Source organism: Emydura macquarii, unplaced genomic scaffold (genome assembly GCF_026122565.2).
Source record: "Emydura macquarii macquarii isolate MOO-44397 ecotype Brisbane River unplaced genomic scaffold, CSIRO-AGI_Emac_v2 contig_1483, whole genome shotgun sequence".
NCBI lineage: Eukaryota > Metazoa > Chordata > Testudines > Chelidae > Emydura > Emydura macquarii.
Window position 1 is genome coordinate 24,605,948 of NW_027131620.1, and position 27,262 is coordinate 24,633,209.

Consider the following 27,262-nt stretch of genomic DNA (forward strand, 5'->3'; position numbering starts at 1 on the left):
GCCTTGGCCAAGGGCTGTCCCAGCAGCCTGGAAGGTGAGGAGCTGCTCTCCTCCCCCTCTCAGGTTTGAGATGAGAGCTGGCTCTGTCCCGACACTTCTGACTGATCGTTTAATGACGCCATAAACTGGCTTCAATTAATGGCTGTGTCCTCTGGGATTTTTGTCTCCTGACAGAAATGTTTCCCACTCCATGTAATCGGGGTTACTCAGCAGATTTGGGCGAGCATTCCCAATTAAGTCATAAACCCCTCTTCTCTTCTGGGAGAGACGGCATATAGCCCGTGCAATGGGAGTTGCAGCTACTATCTACTCTAGAAATTAATGCTATTAATTATGGTTACAGAGCTAGGCTTTGTGACAGTTCTGTGTCACCCTGAAGGAGGGGATCTTTCTATGCTAAGGGTAAGGCAGTGGTATGGGGTTCTGCACGGGAGGGCGCTCATGACAGAGGGGCAGCCAGGCCAAATTGGAGTGAGTGACGTTGCAACCTTGGGCATGAGCGCTGTTGTATCCAGGCACTATTGTCAGGGTGAGGGGTGAGGGCTCGAAGCAAAGATGCTAGGGTGGTGCGTGATCCAAAAAAAAGTTGACCACCTTTGTAATAGTCCAGTTAGCTGCATGTTAGTTAATAATACTTACCTCTTGGAGAGCACTTTTCATCAGTCTTCCATGTATTTATCCCCACAGCACCCTGTGGGCGTGCCCACACTGCCTCTGGAGGTGAGCCTCCCAGCCTGGATCCACAAAGCACGTTAAAAATAGCTGTGTAGACGTGATGTGGGCTCTCAAGCCTGCGGGGGATGCTTGTGAACTGAGCTCCAGCAGCTACATAGCTATTTTTAGCACACTAGCATAGGCCCCACCTACGCAAGTCTGTGGACCCAGTCCCAGGTGGAGTGTAGACATGCCCACAGGGCTAGGGCAGTGCTGTTTCCCATTGCACAGATGGGGAACTGAGGCACAGAAAGGCTCAGTGACATGCCCATGGTCACACAGGAAATCTGCGGCAGAGCAGGGAATTGAATCTAGAGCAGCTGGGTTCTGAGCCTAAGAACTGGACCCTCCTTCCCCTCCAGAGTTGTTGAGAACACGTTACGCTCAAGACCCCAGTCAGGGAAGGGGACACAGCTGACTTTATGACACCCTTGCAATCTCTCAGTACATGTGACAGCTGCCTCAGGGCTCAAGTGGCTCTAAAATGAGGGGTAAGCCTTGTGCTAACCCACTGCACGAGGCGAATTTCAGCCTATATTTGAAACTCCAACTATAGGAGTTTCACTAAGAGTTTGACTGTCTGGCCAAAGATCCTCGCCTTTTCTCCTCAGCAAGTGGCGGCAGGCACTTCCAGGGAGCGCTGATAACTACAGGGGGCTCAGGAAGGCCATATGTTCATTCCCAGTGAGGAGCAGCTGTAGCAACAGCAGGAGCCTAGGTCATCATCCCTAAACCTCACCACTGTGTGGTAACAGCAGCTCTCTTCAGCCAGAGCAGAGGAGGTGGCGGAGGTGACAGTCCCTTTGGAAAGAAGAATTCCACGCCAACTGGAAGGTGGCTGTTAGCCCAGGGGAATCCAGGTTTAGCAGAACGAAACGTCATTGATTTCACAACCATTATTCACATTGAGGACATTTACTCATTTTAATTTGGGGAAACCGAGGTACAGGAAAGGGGCAATAACTTGCCCAGGTTTTGCAACAAGCCCATGGCAGGGCTGAGGCTAGGACTCTACCCATTGGACTGCACTGCCTCCTAGTCCTGGCTCCTGGACTCGAGACCAGTAGACTGTTGTAACGTTCCTGCGCGTGCTTGTCCGACACATGAGCTGTGCATACGTGGCTGTGTATAAAAGCCTAGCTAATCTACAGCCCCTGATGACCAGGACTAAATGCCCTCAACAAGTGTTAGGCTTGTGAGAGACTGGATCCTCATTCTATATATTCTATGCATCACGCGCACCCTTCCTCCCACGCAGACATTTCGCTAGCACTCTTGGAAATGCCAGCATTGATGAGGTTAAGTTCACGTGTTTTCTTTCAGGGCTTGCAAACTTATGGAGCCCTCAACTGTTCCAGCAGTCTGAGTGTGATGCAATAGAAATGGGAAACATCCAACCTGAATAATACTGATAATATCGTGAGAATCTGTTTTGGACACGTGCGCCTTGGGGAGCAAATCCACAGCACCCTGCAAGGGGCGACGTCTGACAGGCTTCTGATATTTTCGGTGATTCGTTTCTCCTGCAGTCTGAGGCTTGGTCTACACTTACCTCTGTGATTCAGCGGCAGAATGCAAAGAACTTGCGTAACTCCCATCGACTGCTGTGCTTCTCTTCTGTGTGACATCTTCACTGCACTGCGCCGACGGGAACCATGTTCCCGTCAACACAGCACTATGCCACTTGCAGGAATGGATTAATAAGGTCGACTTCTGGATCGACTGAGTGGGTCTTCACTGACCACTCAGTCGATCCAGATAAATCGATCTGACGGCAGCTGCCCTCAGTGTAAACATAGCCTGAGTGACGCAGAGTTCACACTGAACGGGGAGCCTGTGATTTTTTTTTTTTTTTTTTGAAGGAGCGAGCCATTTTGTGAGGTTCCTCTCCTCTCCTTGTTCTGCTCGAGCCGTGTTTGAACACAGCAGATCTGGCTGTCATTTGATTTACAACTTGGAGGTTTGAAGGAACTGGAAATTAGCAGTGACTCAGGAAGGAGCTCAGTGACTCACTGCAGATCAGGTTCAGCAGATCAGATCAGCAAAAGTTCTCGTGTTCACTTATATTCCTCTCTCTCGCATGCATGCACTCCAGCTGCCCGTGGGACACGGTCTCCTTCCCCTGTCCGGTGGTACCACAGCAATAGTATATAGACTCAGGTCTGTAATCTTACCCCGCTTGGTAGCACTTGCTCAGGCTATATCTACACTGCAGAGGGCCGGTCTACACAACAAGTTTAGGTTAGCAGGACTACATTGCTCAGGCTGTGAAAAATGTCACACTATGTGCCATGTAATTAAACGGACCTAAGCCCTGGGATAGACACCACTAAGTCGACAGAAGAATTCTTCTGCTGATCTAGCTGCTGCCTGCCGGGGAGGTGGATTACATACAGCGACGGGAGAACCCCTCGCCTCGCTGTTGTGGTTACACTGAAGCACTACAGCACACACAATATGCAGAAGACGGTGAGCTCAGTGTACGCTGACAGAAGGAACTTTTGGCTGGGGTAGGAACACCACATCCCTGAAAGACATTAGCTATGCTGCCAAAAGCACTGCTTCATCGAGGTAGCTGAGCGGAGCCCAGAGGGGAGACCACTCTGGCAGCCAGGGGCAAGGTGAAGAGGGGTGCGATGCGGAATGGCAGAGGAACCACAGAGGGAACAAAGGCAATGCAGGAGCCATTGGGAATGGGCTGCAACACGAAGGGAAGAGAAGGACCACAGATGGGGCCAGCGAGAGAGAGGGACCCTGCGGGGCAGGATTCAAAGGTTAATGAAAGAATTGCATCCATGATGGTGCAGAGAACCCTGGGAAGGAGCAGGCTGGCGAAGGCAGCCATGGGGGAGAACAGCTCTGTCCTTCTAAAGGGAGGTTGTAGAAAAAGACTTGCACAGTAAATAACTTGGTCTGACCAAAGCCTTCAATGCATTGCGAAAATAGTATTTGAACTGCTCCCTGAAACTGCAGAGCCTAGAGGTGACTGGCTTGGCCATGTCCAGGTGTGTGCCAGCCCAGCATATTGATTACCCGCATATTGATCTCCTGGAAATCGCACATGCAAATGCTTCGGATTCACCACAGAAAGATGCTCTTACTGGAATTGCTTGTGCAACTGCAGTCATGTTGCATACAAATTAGGCACACAACTGGGTGTGTGTTTTGTGTACAAAACTGCAGCCCCAAATTGTCTCAAAATCAGGCCTGCGATGTGTGGTTTAGAGTTAAGAGTGCTAGGAGATGGTGGTGGTCTCAGGATAGCTCTTGCCCAGATAATCATGTCCAGGGACAGCAAAACTCCCATACAAACCTGCCGTTGCACACACAGAGAAGCATTTAGTTACGTAATGATGAAAAGCCATTGCTCATTGGTTTAATAATTCATTGTGTTCCATTGCAAATGTTTGGAGGCCTGGGAGGGGGTCTGAGAAGTATGTGATACAGTTTAAAATATTGACCTGTGTTTTCCCTTTGAGTAACTTTACTGACCATGAAAGAATTTCAAGGGGAAAGACTGCTCTGTGTTATGAGTTTATTGTGTAGACAGATATAATGCTTGGGCACTGGAGATCTCTCCCTCAGAAAGAGAGTCACTTCTACCTTGTACAAGTCAGTCGGTAAATAATAGATTCTGGGTTAGCCAATCAGTCATTTGAGATGCTCAGTGTCGTTTCTCCTGAGCAGTGGTGACAATGCTTCCGTCTCGGATTGTAGGCAGCTTGCTCCTCGCCAAGGAGTAGGGAGTACAACCTGTACCAGCAAGGGACCCCCGCCTTCAGGTGGTCCAGGAAACACGCCTCATCCAGTTCAAAGCCCATGACCAACAGAAGCAAGACTGAACCCAGGGTCTTCCATACATGGTGACACTTCAGCTTCCTCTTCTTGCCTCCTTTCCTTTCTCCCCATAGGGCTGGGGCTGGTGGCAAGCCTGGATTTCCCATCTCTGGTGGATAGCTGTCACGGGGAGGTGGCACAGTCCAGTGTGGGGTGGGAGGTGGTTATTTGAGCTGGGATGCACAGAGCTGGTCTGGAAAGTAAAAAAAATCTTCCCATTAGCAGTAAGGGAGAAGTGTGGGGGCAGAGTAGGTGACTACCCACGGTCCAGGTATTGGAGGCCAAAGGAAAGTCCCTAACGACCTTAGCAGACAAATCCAAATTTTGTGTTCTGTTTTCCCCTGCTGTGGCAGCAGAGTATGTCGTGTATGCATGGTGTGTTTGCAGGGCATGAGTTGTGTCTATGGTAGGAGAATGTTATGTGTGTTTTCCTCTCTTTCTTTTTGTGTTTAGTCAGTCCATTGATCCATCTTGCTAATGGTTGTAAGCTCCTGGAGCAGGGACTTTGTCCTGTACCTAGGATATGTCCTAAGGCGATATTTATAAATTTCTTCTTGTAAAGGGTAGTCACACGGCTTCGCTGATTAGTCTGCACACGAGTGAATTATAGTGAGAAAGGTTTGTGCAATCCCGATCCCACGTTCTTATCCAGGCAAACCATATGCTAACTGGTGCAGGAATTTCCATGAGCTTATCGGTGTGGATGGGCACAGGTTTTATATCAGAGTACCCTTCTCCTAGATTGGTTGCCAGTCCATGGCTCAAGAGCCCTGCCTACCCACGCTATTTAGCACAGGGCTGCTAGCCCTGTACATAACCCCCAACCTGGAAGACCAGAGTGTCTGTTTTTGTCTGCCCCTCCCCCACAGACCGATCCAGCATCGTTGAGCCTACCAGGAGAAAAAGACCCCCGCCGACACAGACGCTGGGGATCGTTAGGGCACACAAGCTGTCCTGCCATGACAAGGCACAGACACCAAGGGACAGCTTCTTGTAAAACAGTGCTTGAATCATACCGTCTCCTCCTTCAGATCCTTTCCTCCTACCCCTGCTTTGGCATTTGGATCATGTTTCTCATGATATAATTTCTCATCCTGTGACTTCCTCACAGTAGCAGCCACTCTTCCTTGGGAGGGATGGTCAGTGTAATTCTACTGCCTTCCCCCACTTGGGAGATGTGCCTCTTACTAATATGCCACCAAAGACCTACTGTGAGGTCACCAAGATGCAATTTTGCAGTGACGGGTGGCTGCCTCTCTAAAGTTGCAAACTTAGGGTCAGCAGAGAATGCTGGCATAACTCCACTGACTTTGAGGGAGCAATGCTGGCAGAGAACTGGATCCCACGTTTCCAGAATTAGGCCAGTTATTCACCAAGCCCCTAAAATCCAAGACAAAAATTACCCGAGCCTCAAAACTGACAGGTTGGGTGAGTATGAGCCCACGGTGGAATTTTTTCTGCTTGATTTGAAGTGAAATGTATAAGGGGTTCCTGAGTGATGGCATCCTAAAAATAGAGGGGTTCAGAATTCAAAAGGTCTCAACTTTTATTGTCACTTTATAACAAAATGAGAGAAACCGAGTGAGGGAAACATAGCTAACTAGTCTCTACTAGCTGAGAGCTGATGTCCGGCACCGTAGTTTACTTGATTTAAAGTTAAAACCGGAATTATTAACTTTGTGTTAAGAATGTTGGTCTAGCAACATAGGAAAAATGCGTTCTCTGTCTGCTATCATCCAAACCACTACTCTCCTCCCAAGCCCATGTGGATTTCCTGAGTTCTGCTGGATTGGATCCTGTAGACAAATGGGGTGTTTCTCGTCATAGAGTTCCTAAGGACAGCTCGCCTGGGGATTCTTTAAACAATGTGCAGACAAAGATCCTGTCTAGTGAAATGTAGGGACTTTTTTTTTAAAGGAAATTCTCCAACAAAACTTTAAGGTGAAATTAAAAGTTGCACAAACATACTAGTATTGGGAGTTCATAGGGTCTGTATCCCTGAAAGGCACAGTCTTAGAGTTTTAGTGTTGTCTATACACAAACTGGAACCAAACTAATTACATCAGTTTTTCTTCATGCCACCTTCAATTATTTTGGTATACACCTATGTGTGGACACGCTTATTTCAGATTCAGAGTGGTCACACACAGACTTCCACTGAAATAATCAAAGGAGTGAATTAAAACCAGTTTAATTACTTTGGTTCCAATTTGTGTGTAGACAACCCCATGAATAGAAACTCAGGAAATCCAGAGGTATGATGGTATTTCTCAAACAAGGCACTCCGATAATGACAACCTTAACTCTGCCCCTGCAGAGATGACAGGAGGGGATGCCAGGTGCACTGCTTTTCTTTGTTACAGAGACCTTTGTGTTTCTGCATTGGCTTTATTGTATAGACAGAATTATACCACTTCAGGCAGGCAGAAAGTTTCTAATAAATAACCACTGTTTTGGCTAATTGAATTTCTTGTGCACATACGCTGCCCCACACTCCTGGTACTCGCCCTTTCTCATCCACATATGCCGGAAGGATTTAAGCGAAGCTGCCATGGAACCTCCAGCCCAGACTGCCATACTCCTCTTTGGGGTAGCCAGAATTTTAATCCGGTAGCCTTTGCCATGTGACAAGGCATCCAGCTCTGAGCACATCCTCTCAGGGAAGCCAGGAAACATTGATGAGCCCCCTGATAACACAATGTTACCAATCATGTCCCCCATGCACTCGTCTGGCAACTTCTGGATGCTTTGGAAAGCCAAAAGGTGAAGGCCTGGAGAGCTTTGGTCTAGCAGTTTTGGCTGGAAGAGTGGCTCTGGGCAGCAGAACCGCTCCTTGTCCAGGGTTATCCAATGTCCATCAGGGGTCTTAAAACCCACTGGGAGCTGGTGAGTTTTGTCTTGGAGGTCTCTTTCATAGTCCATGGACACGTAGCAGCACTGCTTCTTCAGCTGGGTCACTGTCTTTTTCTCCAAGGCACATAGCAGCTGTGAGTCATTGGCGCTCTTCAGCAGCAGGTTATGCATGTGCCTGGAAAGGAAACACCCAGCCACATCTAGGCGATAGGTGGCCTCCCGCCAGATCTGCCCAGCGTAGATGGAAGTGACATGGGACACCCCAGCCCCGGCCTCCACAGCCAGGCCAGTGACCCTGCCACAGGCACAGAGGGAAAGAAGCCCCGTGTTTGCCACATGCAAGGCTGGGACACCGAAGGCCTCGAAGAACACCTCTGCCAGCTTCTCCCGGTTGGTTGTGGGGCAGGAGGGAGAGTCAGTCATAAGCAGCGGGCGCTCCTCAGGGGACAGTCTCAGCCCGCAGAAGAAAAGGTGGCTCCACAGATTTTCCATGGCTTCCCAGTCAATGATGATGCCGTGCCTGAGCGGGTGGGTTTTGGATGCCCGGGCCTCACCTGTCCCTCGGCCAGTGGTGGTGAGATGGCACGGGGTCTCCCGCATCAAACCTGGACATGTGGGAGGGATGGACGTGGTCCTTAGCACAGACTTTGGCTTGTCCTCTCCAGCAAAGCCAGCCCGAGTGAAGCTGCTACCATTGTCTATGACCACCGCCACCTTTCCCATAGCGTTCTCTGCACCACCAAAGTGTCTGAGCTTTTATCCACCTCTGACTTCAGGATCGAGGAGATGCACGGTCAGGAATTAGAAGGAAGGAGAGCAGTGGAAAGTCTGCCTCATCCTGCAACAAAACGAAAAGCTTATCTACAGTGCAGTGTCTGCTCACATTACCGGTGAAATACAAAACCATTGTTCAGACAGGATTACAGCTGAGAAATGCAAGAGGCCCACAAGCCTGGGGTCCCTGAGCAGCAATAACTTGGATATGCTGTGGAGTTGCCACCTTCAGGAGTTGGTCTTGTTGGACACATTTGGCCATCCCAGCACGGTTGTGTTTAAGTGACTATTCATGGCACTGTGTCAGCATGACGTGACTTGAGCTGATGTTACTTCACAACGTCACCACATTGCATCAGCACAGCCTCATGTCACACCGGGACGGTTCACCAAGAGCCCAAAGGAATTACCAGGAAGAATGGCAATCCAAACTGCCACTTCGGTGCTCCTAAAGGTGTAGGCTGAGATTTTTCAATGCTGCCTAGGGGATGTGGATGCCCAACCACATTAACTAGATCTGCAGTAGAGCACTATCTGCGGCCATCAGCCTGGTTTTCCTACCACAGGCTGGTAGCAGGCCATTTATGTCTTACCACTACCACATATAAGTGGCGTCTCCCAGAATGTGTATCAGTGTGGCATGCTAAACATCTAGCCTTGTGCACATTCCAGAGGTGTAGCTGTGTTAGTCTGTTTTAGCAGAACAATGAGCGTTCTGTGGCACCTTCAAGACTAATAAACTTATTTGGGCATAAGCTTTCGTGGCAGAAACCCACTTCATCAGATGCATGAAGTGGAAACTTCAGTTAGATGTATCTACTAATGTGATATATGCCATCATGTGCCACAATGCCCCTCTGCCATGTACATTGGCCAAACCGGACTGTTTCTACACAAAAGAATAAATGGACACAAATCAGACATCAAGAATGGTAACATCCAAATACCAGTCGGAGAGCACGTCAATCTCCCTGGACACTCAGTAACAGACTTGAAAGTTGCCATACTTCAAGAAAAAAACTTCAAAAACAAACTTCAGCATGAAACTGCAGAGCTGGAACTCATGCAAACTTGACACTATCAGACTAGGACTGAATAGAGACTGGGAGTGGCTAGCCCACTACAAAAAATAATGTTCCCTCTTTTGGCATTCACACCTTCTCATCAACTGTTGTGAATGGGACTCATCTGCCCTGACTGAATTACCTCATTAACATGTGTCCTCCTATGATGTAACTCACCCATCCTTGCATGTGTATATATACCTACCTAACTGAGGTTTCTACTTCATGCATCTGATGAAGTGGGTTTCTGCCCACAAAAGCTTATGCCCAAATAAATGTATTAGTCTTTAAAATGTCACAGAACGCTCATTGTTTAGCTTTGTGCAGGTACCAAACCCAATGTGCAGCCATGCTTACAGCCATGAATATGTGAAGTGAGCACAAGGCCACAGAAGCACTGGCGCTTGCCTACCTAGGGCTGGAAAATCCAGCTCTACAGCCCTCAAAAAGCTTGCCAATGCATTTGCCTAGGAATGCATCACAACAGAGGGTCTATGCTGTGGCCAGAGAGCCTCTCGTATACTATGCCTATGTACCACTTCAGTCCCACTTACACCCTAAAGATTTAAATAGTGCTGAGACCTTGTGCTGATCCTCTCTGAAAACTGCATTTCTCCCCTCATCGATCAGTACCTGCCTGCATATTGGGAGGGGCGATCTTTAATAGGTGCTAAAATGACATCCTGTGTGTGCTCAGTATGACATTTTCTACGTTTGTTATTTCCAAATCAAAACTGTGCAAACCTGGCGCACTCACACATTCCCCAGCGCAGTCTCTGCATCCATTAGAGCTAGCCGTGTTCAGTCTTTATCACTTATCTCTGCCTATCAAATGGGCACAGAGCCTTCCCACTCCCACCCCACCCCACCCACCCAGGAAAGATCAGAAAGGACTGAATGGATTTTGTTCACATTGAAAAACAAAGCCCCCAGCTTTGGGCTCTGAGGTGAAATTTCACTCCAAAAGGAAATGTTTCAGGAAAATTTGGTAAGCAGTTGAAAATTGGGGTTTGGAATGGAATGATCCTCTCAGCCTTAGGGTGCAAGCCTGTAATAAATGAGTATAACACCCTCCCTGTGCTATGGCTGTCCATGCCACACAGTGATACGAGGTCACTTCCTGCTGTTGGGAGACACTCCTAAAAATGTCTGTTCCCCCTGCATTTGGCCAAGTAAACAGTGCAGAACGTCCCAGGATATGGTATAAATCAGGGCTCAGCAAAGGGGTTGCTGGTGCCATAGGAAGTGGAGCTGGTGAGAAAAATTCCAACTATATATTTTTCATCAGATTTTTCAGATAGTTGAAATCAAAATGTTTTCGGGAAACCATTGGATTTGGATGAAATTCCACCGGAGAGCTGGCTGGATCCATCAGAAACTTGCCTGCTCTCCTGTCAGCTCAGCCGCCCTGCTCCTCCACAGCCCATCAGGCAGGTGACAAGGAGCCAAAAGCCTGGGAGTCTATGGGCTGTGGCTATGGCTGTGGGACAGCCATGCAGACAGGTTGCCTTGGGGTCAGAGATCCAGGGCTTCCGGGGTCTGTGGCTCTGGGGCAGTGTGCCAGGGGGACTTCCCCACGGCCGGAGCTCCATTCCCTTTTGTGAAGCACTTTGAAACTTTTGATTTTCGTTCTCCATTGGAACAAAACAAGATTTCAAAATAATGAAACCCTGCATTGAATTGGAATGAGCTTTCTTTGCCCAGCCCTTCTTGGAAAGCCTTGACTTGGATCCCTTTTGGAGTTACCTTATCTAACACAGTAATATAGTGAAACCCGATGTTCTGCAGTCACCTCCATGCCATCCTCTTCTGACTTGTGTCTCTTATTCTCTTTCCCCACCCTACACTGCCCTCAGCTGACTGGGTTGATAGCAGCAGAGGTCTCAGCATGGCATTGCTGAGAGCTACCCAGGCAGCTTGATGATTGGCAAAGAAATACTTTGAAATCAGACCCAAATGCGCACAACCATGTTGACTGGCTCTGGGTGCTTCCTGGAGAAGTACACACCTATTCCGATTCTCCAGCTATAAAACCCTGCAGATTGCTTTTGTTACAGGCCAAGGGCGGCCTTTATGTTGCATTTAAGGCACCCCTACCTAAAAGAGCATCATTTCCTCTGGGGGAGATGTGTTGGAACTGCTTCTGGATTGCAGCCTCACACAGACCCACGTTCTGACATGCTCCCTGCAAGGATGGAGTCACGTATGGTACGACCCCTCACCTGCTGATTTCCCTGTATTCATCTCCCCTTCCCTCTGACTCCAGGATCCTCTTGGAGCTGGCCTAGGATAGACTTTGGAGTCCACGGGGGCAGCCTGGAACTGCTCGTGCAGAGAGAAGAGGATCCCGTTGGGGGTGGGGACACCTGCTGTCTTGGGTGTTCTGGAATCTTCCCCTACCCCATGTGGCTTCTGTTCCTAGGCAGAGATTGTTAGCACTCATGACCTCATAGACCCCGGTGTGAACGTGTGTGTGTGTGTGTATGTGCTGGATTTGGTGATGCCAGTGGAATGCAGGGTAATACCAGAGCCCTGACTCCCCATGGGCATGAGACCCATGCAGCACTTTGCCCAGGAGTAGGGGGTGACACAGCTGAGACCCTGGCGAGGTCCCAGCCCACTGTCCTGAAGTTCTGTCGTACTGCTATGGGCTGTTACACAGCTGTTGTGTTCCATCCAAAGGGAGGGGTGGAGGTGATTTCTACACTGTGAAACCCTGTAAGATCCGTTGGGATGAGAGAAGTTATTTACATTATTTACTGACAGAAAGCACTTCATGCACACATACAACAGTCGAGGATAGACTGGAAACTGCAGGGGGAATTGTAAGGAAACAAGATTTTCCCAGAAAACTGTGTTTCACACCCCTACTCTTGCCTCCAGGGTTTATTTCTTTTCTGTATGTTCCAGATCTTACCAAGCACCACACACAACTCAGTCCCAGCCATTAGCGGAACGGTATTGATGGTATTCATTTAAAATTCTATTCAGAGTCCATCACCTAGAGTTGGGGAAGCAGAGAGAGAAGATGGAGCCAAATCTGGTGCTCTTTTCTATGTCTTTACTTGAGCTTTGTCTGGATATTAATTGGGAGACAAATCCTACAAAGTGCTGCACCCTCCTCAGCACCTGTTGACTTCAATAGGAGTCAGGGGTGCTCAGCACCACCGCAGAAAAGCACAGTCCCTGGCAGAGTCATGCCCCAAGTAAGGAGTTCAGGATTCAGTCCATGGAGAGTGACCTGCACAGAGCAAAAATTTTTGCGGGAACAAAACTTGCCTAGATCTAGCCCTGCCTCCTCTTAGCCTGGCTGTAAAATGTTATGAGAAATGAATGACTAGTCTAGCCTGAAGGCAAACACTGGCATTGTGGGGAAGTTGGTGGCATTTACTGCGGTTCAAGCAGCTTTTACTTCACGGGGGTTGCCAATCCATGAGTTGCGCTCCGAGTTTCAAACTCAGACCAAATCCCTAACTGCAACCATATCACTTTTGCCTGGCACCTATCAGCTTTCCAAGCCCCATTGCTCCTTTTTCCCATTGCCAGGTTTTCAGATATGCTGCCCTCTCAGTCATCAGAAATATCCAAAACACAAGACCTGCTAGTAATGGGGACTTTAACTACTCAGACATCTGTTGGAAAAGTAATATGGCAAACCACAGCATTTCCAATCAATTCTTGGAATGTACTGGGGACAACTTTTTCTTCCTGAAAGTAGAGGAAGTAACCAGAGGGACAGCCATTTTAGACTTGATTCTGACCAACAGGGAGGAATTGCTAGCAAATACCAAGGTGGAAGGCAATTGGGGTGAAAGTGATCGTGAAATGATAGATTGCATGATTCTAAGGAAAGAAAGGAGTGAGAGCAGCAGAATAAGGACAAATGAACTTCCTAAAAGCGGACTTGAACAAACTCAGAGAACTGGTAAGTAAGTTAAGTACAGAAGAAAAACTGAAGGGAAAAAGGAGTTTAGGAGAGCTGGTAGTATCTCAAGGAGACAGTATTAAAGGCACAGCAGAAAACTAGGGATGCAAAGAAAAGATAGGCAGAATAGTAAGAGTCCAGTATGGCTGCATCTGGAACTCTTTAATGCCCTGGAAATCAAAAAGGAATCCTACAAAAAATGAAAAAATGGACAAATTGCTAAGGAGGCGTACAAAAGAATAGCACAAACATGAAAATCAGAAAGGCTAAGGCCCAGAATGAGTTACACCTAACAAGGGACATAAAAGTCAATAAGAGGTTCTTTAAATACATTAGGAGCAAGAGAAAGACAAAGGAAAGTGTCAGTCCTCTACTTAGTGAGGAAGAAGAGCTAATAATTGCAGATATCAAAAAGGCTGAGGTGTTTAATGCCTATTTTGCATCAGTATTCACTAAAAAGGTAAACCAGATACTCAGCCCAATTAATATTAACAACAAGGGGAAAGGAAAAGAAGCCAAACTAGGGAACGATCAGGTTAACAAATATTTAGATGTTAGATATTTTCAAATTAATTTTTGGTGTTTAAGCTGAAGCAATCTCAGAATTGTTAGCAATTCTTTCTGAGAACTCCTGGAGGGTGGCTAAGGTTCCAGAATACTGGGGAAGGCCAAACATAGTGCGTATCTTTACAAAGGGAACAAGGAAGACTCCAGGGAATTATAGACCAGTCAGCCTAATTTTGATACCTGGAAAAATATTGGAACAAATGATTAAACAATAAGTTTGTAAGCACCTAGAGGTTCATAGCGTTATAAGGAATAGCTAACAATGGATTTGTCAAGATCAAATCATACCAGCCCATCCCAATTTTCGTTTTTGATAGGGTTACTGCCCTACAGCGGGAGCTGTAGATGTGATATATCTTGATTTTAGTAAGGCTTTTGACACAGTCCTACATGACACTCTCATAAGCAAACTAGGGAAATGTAGTCTAGATGAAATTACTATAAGAAGGGTGCACAACTGGTTGAATGACTATACTCAAAGAGTAGTTATCATTGGTTCACTGTCAAACTGGAAGGGTTTATCTAGTGTGGTTCTGCATGGGTCAGTCAAGGGTCTGATACTATTCAATATTTTAATTAATGACTAGGATAATGGAGTGAAGTGTGTGCTCATAAAGTTTGTGGAGGACACCAAGCTAGGAGGGGTTGCAAGCACTTTGGAGGACAGGATTAGAATTCAAAGGGAGCCTGAAAAATTAAAGAATTGGTCTGAATTCAACAAGATGAAATTCACTAAAGAGAAGTGCAAAGTATTACGCTTAGGAAGAAAAAATCACATTCGGAACTACAAAATGGGGAATAACTGGCGAGGTGGTAGTATTGCAGAAAAGGATCTGGGGGTTATAGTAGATCACAAATTGAATATGAGTCAAAAATGAAATGCATCTACAAAAAAGGCAACTATTCTGGGGCATATTAATAAGAGTGTCGTATGTAAGTCACATATAATTGTCCTGCTTTACTTGGCATGGGTGAGTTCTGTGTCCAGTTCTGAGCACCACACTTTAGGAAATCTGTGGACAAATTGGAGAGAGGAAAGGTTAAAAAACCTGTGTATGTTTAGTCTTGAGAAAAGAAGACTGAGTGGGGATCTGATAACAGTCTTCAAATATGTTTGAAGGGTTGTTATAAAGAGGATGATGATCAATTGTTCTCCACGTCCACAGAAGGCAGGACAAGAAGTAATGGACTTAATCTGCAGGAAGGGAGAATTAGGTTAGATATTAGAAAAACTTTCTAACTATAAAGGTAGTTAAGCACTGGGATAGGCTTCCAGGGGAGGTTGTGGCATCCCCATCACTGGAGATTTTTAAGAACATGTTGGGCAGACGCCTATCAGGGATGAGCTAGGTTTACTTGGTCCTGCTACAGCACAGGGGTCTGAACTTGATGACTTCTTGAGGTCCCTTCCAGTCCTACATTTCTATTATTCTGTGATTCTACAAGCCAAAGCCCTGCTGCTGGGCTCTGGCTTTCTTATTCACCAAAAACTGCTTTGTGGAGCTCTCCTTCCTAAAGTTAAAGATCTCTGATCCAGAGCCTTGAGGGAAAAAGGGTGGCAACGTCCAAATTTCTTTTACTCTTTGCAAAAAGCTCTTCCCCCTGGGGCTGTCTCCTGATTCATGCAGTGTGACTGCACTGCACAATTTTTATAACTCTTCTCCAGAGCGTGGCTAGCAGCACAGATTAACAAGGAGAGAGAGCAAAGGGTACCTTGTTAGCAGACAGGAAAACACTTTCTAGCATGAGTTTCGTTAAAGCAAAAGTTAAAGGGTCCAGCAACGTTTTTGTTGCTGTCTATGAGTCACAACAAAGGGACATTATAGGAACATTAAGACCCCTGTCTAGCTATATACACTCCTGTCACTCCTGATCTCTGACCACTTTCCAATCTGATGTTTTGATGAGGTGCCAGCATTTTTTTAGCCCCAGTTTCTCTGTTAACAATGCTCTATACCATCTCTCGATGTAGAATGGGTGTCCTTGTAAGTCCGTACTCCAGAGGTTTGCTCATGGAAGCAATTGGCCCTGCACTTCCCACTCCACCAGGAAATCCAGGAATGCACATGTCCTTGGTTATCAGCTGACAGAGTGGAGGCTGCCTTCTCCTCTCTATACAATGGAAATTCCTTCCCAAGCATTTTGCAGCTCTTTTTGCCTTTTCACCTTCCACCCTTCTCACAGATCAGTTCACCTCTTTGAATCTCCTTGAAAGGCTGCGAAAGGAGTTCTAGATCCAGGGCTAGATCAGCTGCACTCATTCATCAAAGCCAATTTCTTTTGCACCTCTCACCCCCTCCCCCACCTCCTGCACTGTCTCCAGGACAGACCGCAGCATATACTGTACAGACCTACGTCCCCTGTAGACCCTCTCTCCAGCCAAGGACTGCAGGGTGGAGTTAATTACTTCCATCCACTTAGTGCAAGGATCTAATATTTCTTGCTTTCCTCCCGCACCCCAAAACGCATGCTAAACACAGTCAGTCATTTGAGATGCTCAGGTTGGTTTATTTCCCCCCTTCCAGGGTTTCCTTGTTTCCAGGTTGCGCTGTTGCATTGCTGGAGACAGCGATGATCCCAGGGCTGATCACAGCCTGGGCCATCCACTCCCAGCACCTGGGTGTACGGTGTACCAGAACCTCATGCCGTTCTTGGAGCCCAGGGAATCCCCTTCCTGGGCCTTGTCAGCCTCCACCAGAAAAAATAGGGTCAGGGTCCTCCTCATCTTCTGGATGTCCCCGTCTCCAGCTCCCAGTCGTGCTGACGAAGGGAATGGCAGTGGTGGCCTGGGAACCTCTCCCCTATTGCTCCCCAGCTCCGATCTGCCAAAGATGTGAACTTTGCTTCCGGGAGGGAGGGTGATCAGAGAGAGGGTCTTTGGGCCATGGGCCAGCTTCCCAAGAGGAGGCAGCAGCACCACTTTGATCTGCAGAATAAATTAAACCAACAAAGCTTTCTGGTTTGTGCTGCTCTCCTGGTGCTTGGGAGCTCCCCTTTCAGCTCCCCCGCTTTGGCCAGGTGCTTTCCTGGCATTGCTGGCTCTCTTTGCAGCCAGGGTGTTTGCCGGCTGGCTGATGGGAAGTTCCAAGGCTTCTTATTAGGTGGGTGATGGCCTTTAGGGACTTTCCCTGGGTTATTGATGTGTTTTATGGGACCCTTCCCTGGTTCCCCCTGCCCATCATCTGTGTTTCCTGTTTCCCCGAGAGCGAGAGACAGTGGCTGTCCCAGGTGCTCGATTGCTGATGATACGAGGAGTATTAATTACAAATACATTGTCAATTAGTAACTTAAGATGGTTCTTACCACCAGCATTCCTGGTAACTGTACAGCATGGTGAACAATATCAAAACTTAGTTTCTTTCTTGACCCACCAGCACAACGGACCCCCTACCTCGAAAATAAGTCATCCCTGGGCCAGCAAAAGCATAAGGCTAGAGAAGGGCCTTAGCCCAGGGCTGGTTATTCTGAGTTTGAAACCTGATTCTGACACATGCCCACACAGCAGTGGCCGGTCTATCTCCCACAGATCTTAGCATCTTTCTGGTCACACAAGAGGAGAGATGGAACATGGTGATAGTGTTAGGGGTGTGGAGGTTGGCGTGTGTCTATGTGTAGTAGTTGTGCAGGGAGTTGTGTGTGGGGCGTGAATGTGCATGTTGTGTGGGATGACAGGGTGTTGCCATGTGGGGTGTAAAGCTGTAGAACATTCGTGTGGTGGTGTGTGGTAGTAGTTGAGGTGTGTCACCAGCAGGCACTTACAGTGGACTTGTTCTTCTTCAGGTAGATAACCAGTCGCCCTTTCTCCTTTTCCTTCTCCAAATCTGGGCCCTTCTCCTTCTTCTCTTGCTTTGCTTTTTTCACCTTCTTTCTGGAGTTGTAATTTCCCATCTTGCAATTTCGTCAGAGTAATGGCCCCTCTTTCTGGGATGCTGCCTGTCCCTCCTGAACCAGCTGTGTCAGAAGCCCAGGAGCTTCTGTGATGTCAACCTGGGGGGGCCATAGATGTGACCTTACAATGGATGAGGTATCTCTGAGGCTGCCTGGCTAATTGGCTCCCATTGTCCTGCTGCCTGTCTCCTGGATACCCTTCCCTGGCATTGAGACAAAGAAGTCGGGCTCTGTGTGTGTCTTTGTATGAAATCATCAAGACATGGAGTGCTGCAAGCAGATTTCACTGGGTGGAGCTGAACGAAGCTGAGGAAACCCTCAAATCAATTTGTGCCACATGCAACCCGTTCCTTCCCTTCCCCTACCATTAAGATAACGATCTTACATTAATTGACGCAGTAGAAGCCAGATTCTACCACTCCCACTCCCATGGGGTAGCACGTTGTGAGCGGTGCCATCAAAGACAGTCCAGACTGCAGACTAAAGCATTGTTCAGTGGGCATAAGTGTGGTGGAACTGGCCCTTTATTTTAGAGCTGGGTTGTATACATGTGTATTTCAGCCGCCACCTCTGGTTGTAACAAAGTGCTACACCGCACAGCGCTTTGGGATAGAAAGTAGAAACCAGTCCTGGGTCCAGTGAAGCACATGGATGAATTTGAGGAAGGCAAAGTGTAATTTACCCAAATAGGAATTTGGCCAGGACACTGGCTAAATATCCCTGCTCTTGCAAAAATTGATATGTGATTTTTAGTAACTGTCAGTGGTCAGGAAGACTTTGATTTAGCATCTCTAGCAGCACCTACTGCCACGCTCGGACACTGGTTTAGAATGGACTGAGAAGGCAGAACACTCCTCATGAACTACCAACATCATTTCTTGCGGCACCCAAATGTCCCTTGAAGGTCTCCCATCCAAGTATAGGCCATGTCCCAATGCTACTTAATTGACAGGATCACAGCACCAGCTGCTTGGCTGCAGGCAGAGGGTGACCTGTCAATTCCTACCTGAGGCCCTAAACATAGGTTTTGATCGCTCAGCTGAGAAAACAATGTGATAATGCAAGAAGGCTTATAGCTTCAGGCGGGAAATGTTGCTTTCAGGCGAAAGCCCCAAGGATTTGATGTTATGTTGTTGTCAGCCTCAGTGGTAGCTACATGCCATGTAATTGGACCCCTGAATGACAGCAGCTGAATCCACACATCTTGAGGGTGCAAAACTGCCCCCCAGCATTACCTGATATTCCCAAATGGTAGATGCAGATGTGCAGACCAGTATTTAAATTTCTGGTCCCTAAGGCAGAATTATTTCTGAATAACATTTTCCCTGGTATTTCCAGTGGCATTAGCTACTTTTTAAGGGAAAGAAAGGTGTCTAAAAGCCTGAGAAGAAGGGAGATCCAGACATCATTTTTTAAAACAGATCTAAGGATGAAAAGGAAACTTGGAGTCACCTGGACCAGTTTCAGCGGTGGAACCAGAAAGGTTAGGAGACAGAGAAGACTTGTTATGACTCACCTAATCCATCTGCTTGTCTGAAGCAGGATTATCCCCTCCAGGATATCATAATAGCGCATAGTCCAATCTAGTTGCAAATGCCCATGTGAGGGTGATTCTTCACTTGGTTGGCAGAGCATTCTGCAGGCTGAGAGCTTTTACCATCAGGAACTCTTCCTTGATTTGGCCTAAACATTCCTTGTCTTAATTGCTTCCCATTACTTCTATTACACCCCCTTTCACCACCTTCAGTAATTCTCTTTCCTCCTCCGGAAGTATTGCTAGACTCTCCAGGTATTTGTAGCTCATTCTTGTGTCTGCACTCAGCAGTGAGGTGTAATGGATTAGGTCCTGGCCAGGGTAGTGGTTCTCTCCTCTGCCACTCGCTCACTTCGTGCAAATCTCCTGACATCTCTTCGTTGCAATTTCATCTGTGTCAAGGCATGTTGTGAGGGTTAATTAATGAAGGCAAAGAACTGAATAAAGGCTGAGGAGCGGTGCATATCTTAAACTTTCCTCGTGTGACAGTTCTTCCAGGCTTTAGCTGCTCTCTTCTGATCTCCCTTCAGTTTCTCCCTCTTCTAGGAGAACTACCAGGTTCTGTACCCATCATCACCCAACTGGAATAAGCATTTCCTTGCAATGGGGAGGTATATGAGCTGACGGGATCAGGAGCTGAGATGCCATGTCTCAAGGTTGTAGGCTCCACAACTCCTGTGGCTTCTGGCTTCCCACCCCTTTTCATGCTGCTGCATAGTCATTAAGTAGGGAAGAAGATCATCAAATTGCAAATGCCACTTTGGTGTGGCCCGGCCACTGCTGCATCAGCACCTCTGGAGGACAGCATTACAGGGCTAGGCACAAAGCATGTTTGTTACATCTCAGGCAAATGGCATGTTGAAAGAAGGGGAATGTAGAAGAAATAGATGATTAGCATGTTTATAGGGAGAATTGGACAGGCAAGACGCCCCTGTAGCTGGTATTGACGTAGGATTCTGCTCAATGGCAATGTATCAGTTTATAATTAGTCATCAGTCTGCTTCCGGAAGTGCTTGTGGGAATAGCCTTGTTTTGCTCAGCGACCGGACTGACTCTAAAGTTTCATGATGTGTTTGTACACTCAGCAGCAGCTCCCTGCAGAATGTCACTGTGTGGGCATTTAGCCCTGGGATCCCAGCCTTTGACATGGGCACCACTACCACTACTTCAGATTCCTTTGGTAGCACTCTAGGCTTCTCAGCCCAGACCCACAAAGGTGTTTAGGTGCCTAACTTCCATTGATTTCAGTGAAAGTTAGGAACCTTTGTGGATCTGGGCCTTCATCTCTGCCTTAATGCTGAGCATCTTTGTTGGATCTAAGTGCCTGCCGCTCCCACGCCCCATTCAGTTCATGATCTGTCCAGAATTGTGTTTGCATGGCTGGCCATCCCAGTCTGATGTGCAAGCAGCCCACACTTCACTGCACCACTGAGTGGGAGGTAGTAGGTAATGAGTGGTACAGCCATAGCCTGTGTCTGAAAAGGACGTGGTAAAGTTGCCTGACATGGCTGAGAACCATGGATGTTTTTCTATAGTTTGAAGGGAATTCGGCTCATAGCTGCCTGAATATGGATCAGTTCTTCTGAGTAGGAGAGGGCTGGTTCCAAAGGAAGATGGCATCCAGAGGATGGGGGCTCTGTTGATTATCTCCTTTTGATCTGCAGATTCCCAGGGCTAATTGTGATGCCTCTTCTTTAGGCCTGAGGGCTTTCACCTCCCCAGCTGTGGAACAGAGTCCCAGAATCCTCAGCAGGATGTCAGGGTGACCACTCAAGGTTCGCCCCAGCTGCAGAAGGTCATGAAGTCAGCTGGTGAATGTAAATTAGCCATGGCCTGCTGTATGAGAGTGAGCTCTTCCTCGCTGAGAATCTGGAGGCGTATGTGCCAGCTGTTTAGAAATTGTTAAGACCAGACCAGCCCCATGGTCCCATGTAGACTGAGGTCCCGTCTCTAACAATGGCTAGTGCCAGAGGCTAGAAAGGAAGGGATAAAATGCTGGAGAGTGCAGTTGTGTGTGGTGAGGAGAGGTAACGGAGTCCCCCAGGAGCCGGGCCCTGGGACCACTCGGGACGCGGCCAGTCCAGACTCTAGTGCTCGGAGTCTGCCCCCTTGGGTCTCCACACACCAGGGCAGCCGCCTCCTGAATCTGGACTTGGAGCGTTCAGCACCCCTGCTCTGCCTGAGCTCCCCCTGTGGGTCTCCCTGGATGGGACCCTGGGTAGCTTATACTCGCCCCCAAAGGGGCCATGCACCCGCCTTGCAGTCAGAAGCGATTCACAGACAGTGTGGAAGTCACAAGGGTTTATTAGTTCTGAGGATCACAACATAGAAGGACTTTGTTAGCAGCTTAATTAGAAGTTACAGCAGTGACCAACTGAAGAGCCTCAGAGCCCCACTCCCGGGCCCTACTGACCCCTCATGGGGGACTGGCATCTTCCAGCCAGCCACCCCCCAGAGCCCTCTCTTTGCCCCTCCCCAGTCCTTTGTCTCCTTTCCGGGCAAGGTGGCCGCTGCTCCTGGTCTCTGCCCGTCGCAATCTGTTGCAGCTGGCTAACCCAGGAGGGCAAAGGGGTCTGGTCTGCATACGTAAACCTGTGGGGATGGGTGAAGAGCTTCTCTTCAGTGCCCCAGGGTCTTATCAAGGGCTGCCAGCAGCCAGTAGAATTGCTTCCCTGCACCAGAAGCCTCAAAAATCCTTCTCTTTTGGCATCTCCAGCTTGATGTCTCAGCTAAAGCATCCCTTGAGTGTCACGGGCTGGATTCTGAACCTGACCCATTACACTACCAAAGAAGTGGTGTGAGGGGGCGGAGAACCGCTGTGGGGCTATATTTCCCACTCTTCAGATTCCCCTCCTCCTCCGCTCAGCCCCTGGCCTGATTCTGTCGATGCCGAGCTTTGCATTCGCTCAGTGACAGTGACGGGTCAAACGACCTTTGCTTTAGCCGTAACATGCCGGCTTTCTGCATGCTGCCAGCTGAACAAATGGGAAGGACGTATTCATGCCCAGAGCCTCCAAGGACCTCCGTCGTCTCCTCCTCAAACCCTGTGAAATTAGTCCCAGTGCGCCACTTTCTTCTGTGCACGGCACTTTGCCATTGCACCCTCCCTGCACAAGGGGCCGCAGGGAGGAAGATGCCAAGGTGATAAAGCGGTGAATTAAGGAAATGAACAAGAGCAGCCTCAGGCCCACAGCTGCTAGCCTGTGTCAATAAAAACCGCCACCCTGCCCTGGTGTTCTTGTCAGGGCTCTGTGTCCGTTTCAGTCACAAGCTCCTCTGGATGAGGACTGTTGTGTCACCCAGCCACACCCTTCAGTACATCGGGGTGCGAATCACTGCCTCCAAGACAGTCCAGAGTTGGTGTCGCCCCTTCCCACGCTATATGCTCATGCATCAGGGGCTCTCGAACTTTTTTTGCTGGGTCCCCCTTTGAACTTATTTCATGCTGTGATCACCTCCCCCCCAAAAAAGTGATAGCAAATTACTGTATGTACAGCACGAAATGAAGCATGCAATCATTGTCCCTGCAGTCAAAGGTGCTGAAGCCTTTCAAAAAGTGCAAAGCGACGGTTTTCAGGAATAAATACGTGTAGGATTACCATGCGTCCGGGTTTTCCTGAAGAACTCTTTTTTGGTCCTCTGGTCTCCGTCCGGGTGGATTTTTTGAAATGACTGTATGAACAAATGCCCATGATTTTGAGCTGGGCGGCTGGAGAGCAGCAGCTGTGGCTGGGGCCCAGTTCTGAAGGCAGCAGCAGCACAGCAGTGAGGGTGGCATAGTATGGCATGCCAGTTTTGAAATGCAAAGGCGTTAAGAGTTATCGCAATGTTTTTTGTGATCTTGCTTCTCCCCCCATGGTAGCCTTGTGACCCGCTTTTGGGTCAGGAGCCCCAGTTTGAGAAACACTACCATACACTCTACTGTGTATGCTGCTGCTGTGTTCCTGTGTGCAGTTAAATGTCCCTTTCTTCCGCCCCTTCCACCTTTTGTGCCCATGCATTAGGGCCAGGCATGCGTGAGGCATAGACTACTAGAGACTGTGTGTAAGTGGGCAGGTGCTGTTTGCAATCAGCACCTCTAGGATCTGGCCCATCATCTGTAAAACTCTGGGAGCCTTTGGGCAGCAGGTGCTGTGTATGTGTAAAATAGTCCCCTCTGCAGTCAGGAATCGGATGGGATTGCAGTGGTTTTCAAATGCAGACAATCATGTCGGCACCTGGTTTAAGGCTAGATTACACGCTGAGTCAGTCGCAGAGAGATTGTCTTTTCCCACTGAGCATTGAACCCGCAATTTAGCAGTCAGAGTGAGCCTAACAAGTTTGTTCTCGCAGTGGGTGTTAGCTGTGGACAAAGTACTATTCTGTTAAACGGTTGTCGCCACCATTGATTCAGCGTGCAGGCTGTATACAGATGTGAAAGGCAGCATCAGGTCTTATTATTAACTGTGCTCTGATTGCAAAGGCCACCGTTAGCCGTTACCTTAACTCACTTTTGTCCTCTTGCATAGAGTTATAAAGTCTCTCCGCTTCCAGTTCGTATGTGAAATGACAGCTGCAGAGCCACAGGAGAAGATTTTCCTGAGTGCCTGCGGTGTTTTGGACCTGAAGTCCCCCTGGCTTTTGATGGCACTTCTGCTCCTAAATCCCTGGGGTTCTTTGGAAAATTTCCCCCTTGATTTACAGGTGTCCTTTGCCACTGCCTTCCCGATCCCTGTGGTTAGCATCAAAGGCCATTCTCATCGCCTGAGGATGAATTCTGCCCTGTGCAGAGGGCCTGTGCACCACTGACATCCCACTGAACCCGCAGGGCCGGGTTTCCAAAAGACCCAGCTCCCATTGAGACATCGGAACAAGTGCTCAGCCCCCAGCAACTCTTGCTGCGGCACTGCTGGCCACCCTCAAGAGTGCAGTACCCGACATGCACCCAGTGTGCTGGGTGGTTCTGAGAATCTGATCCTGAGGGCTGTGGCAGGACCTGAGTGGTGCCTCACCCTTCTGCTGGCTCCAAGCCCAGGGTGGAATTGTGACCCAGGGACCCTGGGCGGAAGGCCCAGGGGGTGCATAGGGTGTTACAGGGTTCCACTGGGCTGGATAGATGCATCATAGTTCACCAAAGGGTGGCATGTGAGGTCTCTACTGAGAGCCAGTAACCAGCTGGGCGTTGTTATCGCTGTGCAGCGTCGAAACGGATCATAATGCAGAAGTTACGTAGCTACACTGAAAATGATGTGCTTAAAGTCTTGGCATTAAGGAGGCGATGTGCCTCAGAGATGTTCCTTTCAGGCAGGAGGTAACAGACACTTGTCTCCCTGTCTGGCCATTTCTTTCGTGTGTGCCCCACGCTGTGTGCCTGCTTGCATACTGAGCCTGGTGCCAATTAAGAGATTGCAAAAGCGACGTGAGAGGAAAGCTCCGGGAAGAAACACACAGCAGTAGGTGCACTCTTTAAGTGTAAAGGCAAAGGATGTTTGGTTATATCTGGGTTGTCCAGCCCACGGCCCATGGGCCAGAATCTAGCCTGCCAAAGGCTGCTATCCAGCCCGCCAAGCGCAGCAGCAGACCCCCCCACACACCAAGAAGCAGCCGCCGCCCCCCCCTTCCAGTCCATGCTGGCCGGGAGCAGCAGCAGCCCCGCCCCATCCCAGCCAGCCAGAGCTGAGGAGCAGCACCTCCTTTCCGCTCCAGCCCTGTGCACCGTGCTCCACTGCACCGGCCAGGATTCAGGAGCAGAGGTGGGTGTGATCAGCCACTTCCGGCTGGGAGGGGACTCTACTGCATGCTGCTCTGTGCAGCAGTGCAACTCCCCTGTCCCCTCCCCTTGATAGGCTAACCCCCCCTTCCACCCGAGGCCTTCCCACTCCCCTCTCGCAGGCCAGCCCAACAACCCCGGAGCCCACACTCTGCAGCAGCCCTGGCTGACTGAGATGCTGCTCTGTGCAGCATGGCAGCTGCCTGCAAGAGCCTGGCCAGGGGAAACAGCCTCCCCTCCTGTCTAGGCTGGCTGCCGGGAGCAGGGGCCACCTGAACCGGAACTCCTAGTTCCCTCCCCTCCACCGGAGTTTCCAGATTGGTTCACTTGGGAACCAGTCTGGCAGCCAGCCCAGGGCAGGGAGGGGAAGCCGCTTCCCCCAGCCAAGCCCCCACAGGCAGAAGGGGCCAGGGTTGGAAGTGGATCCCCGTCTACTCGCCCAGCTGCCAGGGAGAGCAGCCAAATGTGCTGGGGGGTGCAGCGGGAGAAGGACAGAGCCACCTCCTGTGGGGCAAGCAGTGGGGACAGCACACTGGCCATGGGCAAGGGGAGATGTGAGTCACATGACCAGTTATGTGTCCTCCCCCCCCGACCTTCCTCCAAACCCCGCAGGCACGGGCACCCACAAGCACCCACAAGCAAAAATAAAAGTTGGCACCTGTACCTCCCTCCCCCGCAGTCCCGTGCCAGCCAGCCGTGCGCAGCAGCAGCACCCCCCCTCCACCTGAAACTTGCTCATCGGTCCCCGAGTGAGAAAAAAATTGCAATGTGGTCCCTCATGCTAAAAGGCTGGACACCCCTGGGGTATATCTGAGAGTGAAAGGAACGCATTCGACCCTCCACCGAGGAGGCAAGCTGACAGCGTTGCAAGTCTTGTGAAAGGAGGATCACAGCCAGCCTGCCTGTAAAACGCTGCAAGGATTTTGGGTGAGCAATGCTTAGCTAGACCTGAGAGTATCTTGTTAAATAAGTCTGGGCTCTAGAATGCGTGCTATGATTTTATTGGATATGTAACCATTTGTTTCCAATACTTTTTACTTGCTGTCACTTGAATCTCTGTTCTTTGGTAGCTAAATGCATGTGTGATTTCAGCATGAACGCGTCTAAGTGCTGTGAGTTAAGCAGAGCGGTGAATTCAGGGTTGGGCAGTTTCTTTGGAAGCAGCGAGCGTCCAGCAGCCCAGGGGCTGGGCACTGCAGGGAGACGCTCAGAGGGCTCAAGGCCTAGAGCGTGCCTATCACCAACGTGCAGAAAACAGCGGGGCCTCAAGGTGTTGTTTGTGTTATCTGTGACTGGTGGTGTCAGGGAGCTGACCCATGGCGGGCACAGACAAAGCTTCCTCATACTAAGGGTGGTGTGACATTCCTCAGGGTACAGTCCGGTCAGTTGGACAGCCGTGTCCCCTCAATTCTCCAACCTGGGGTGCCTTTTACTCTGCTTCGCTGTGAGAGTTACCTCTCCTGGTCTGCCTACACACCACCTCCAGCATGTGAATCACTCCCAGCTATACAGTATGAGTGCCATGGCCAACCACCCATGAATTACACTGCAGTGCAACACCAGCAAAGTCCCAGACTGTCCCCAGAAATGTGCATCTTGTACTGCCCAACCCTCTCCTGAACATGAGAAGCTCATATGAAGTCCATCATTTTATTAAATGAAATTGATATGCACAAATCCTATTGTCTCAAATGGAGTTTCCCAAACACTTCAGTCCAAGCACACTGGTTTAGCTAAAACAATAAAACAAGTTTATTAACTGACAGAAATATAGATTTTAAGTGTTTACAAGTAATGAGGCATAAAAGTCAGAATTGGTTACAAAGAAATAAAAGGTAAAACGCAACTAATACTTGACTTAACAAGCTAAGTGAATTCAAAGCAAAGGTCTCTCTCACCCCATGCTTTAGCAGTCTTACTGGCTGAATCTCTTTCAGACAGGATCCTTCCCTCAGTCCAAAGCTGTTTCTTTGCTCCTCAGGTGTTGTGGCTGCTGTGGGTAGAGAGAAAGGGAGGAATATTTTGTGCTGTCTGTTCCCCATTCTTATAGCTTTTCCTTCTTTTTGAGAATTATCTCCAGTTGGGGTTCTGGAGACAGAAAGTCTGTGGGACAGAAACTTCCAGCTGTTTCTTTGCCAAGATGTAAATTTCTTGCTCACCTGCTTTTTCCTGCCAAAGAATGGCCGCTTAAGAGGGGATGGTCCATTTGATTTCGTTGACCCCTGGCTGAGGCATCAGTTTGCCTTTTGTCTCTGAGGAACTGGTTTGTGGCTGCTTCTGCAGATTTGGAATATGTCTTAGTAACATCATACAATAGAATCTTATAACTTTACATACATTGTTGCCAGGCATATTTT

At 48.8% G+C, this 27,262-nt stretch overlaps 2 protein-coding genes across 2 annotated transcripts in view; one reads left to right on the top strand and one right to left on the bottom strand.

The window, feature by feature from the left end:
• NECAB3 (N-terminal EF-hand calcium binding protein 3) overlaps window positions 1–27,262 on the top strand; it is a 117,230-nt gene that overhangs the window by 74,298 nt on the left and 15,670 nt on the right. The gene's annotated exons all lie outside the window — the stretch shown is intronic.
• ACTL10 (actin like 10) lies at window positions 7,009–8,127 on the bottom strand. The gene has a single exon (XM_067554663.1). The coding sequence runs from the start codon at window positions 8,125–8,127 to the stop codon at window positions 7,009–7,011; it is 1,119 nt and encodes a 372-aa protein (XP_067410764.1).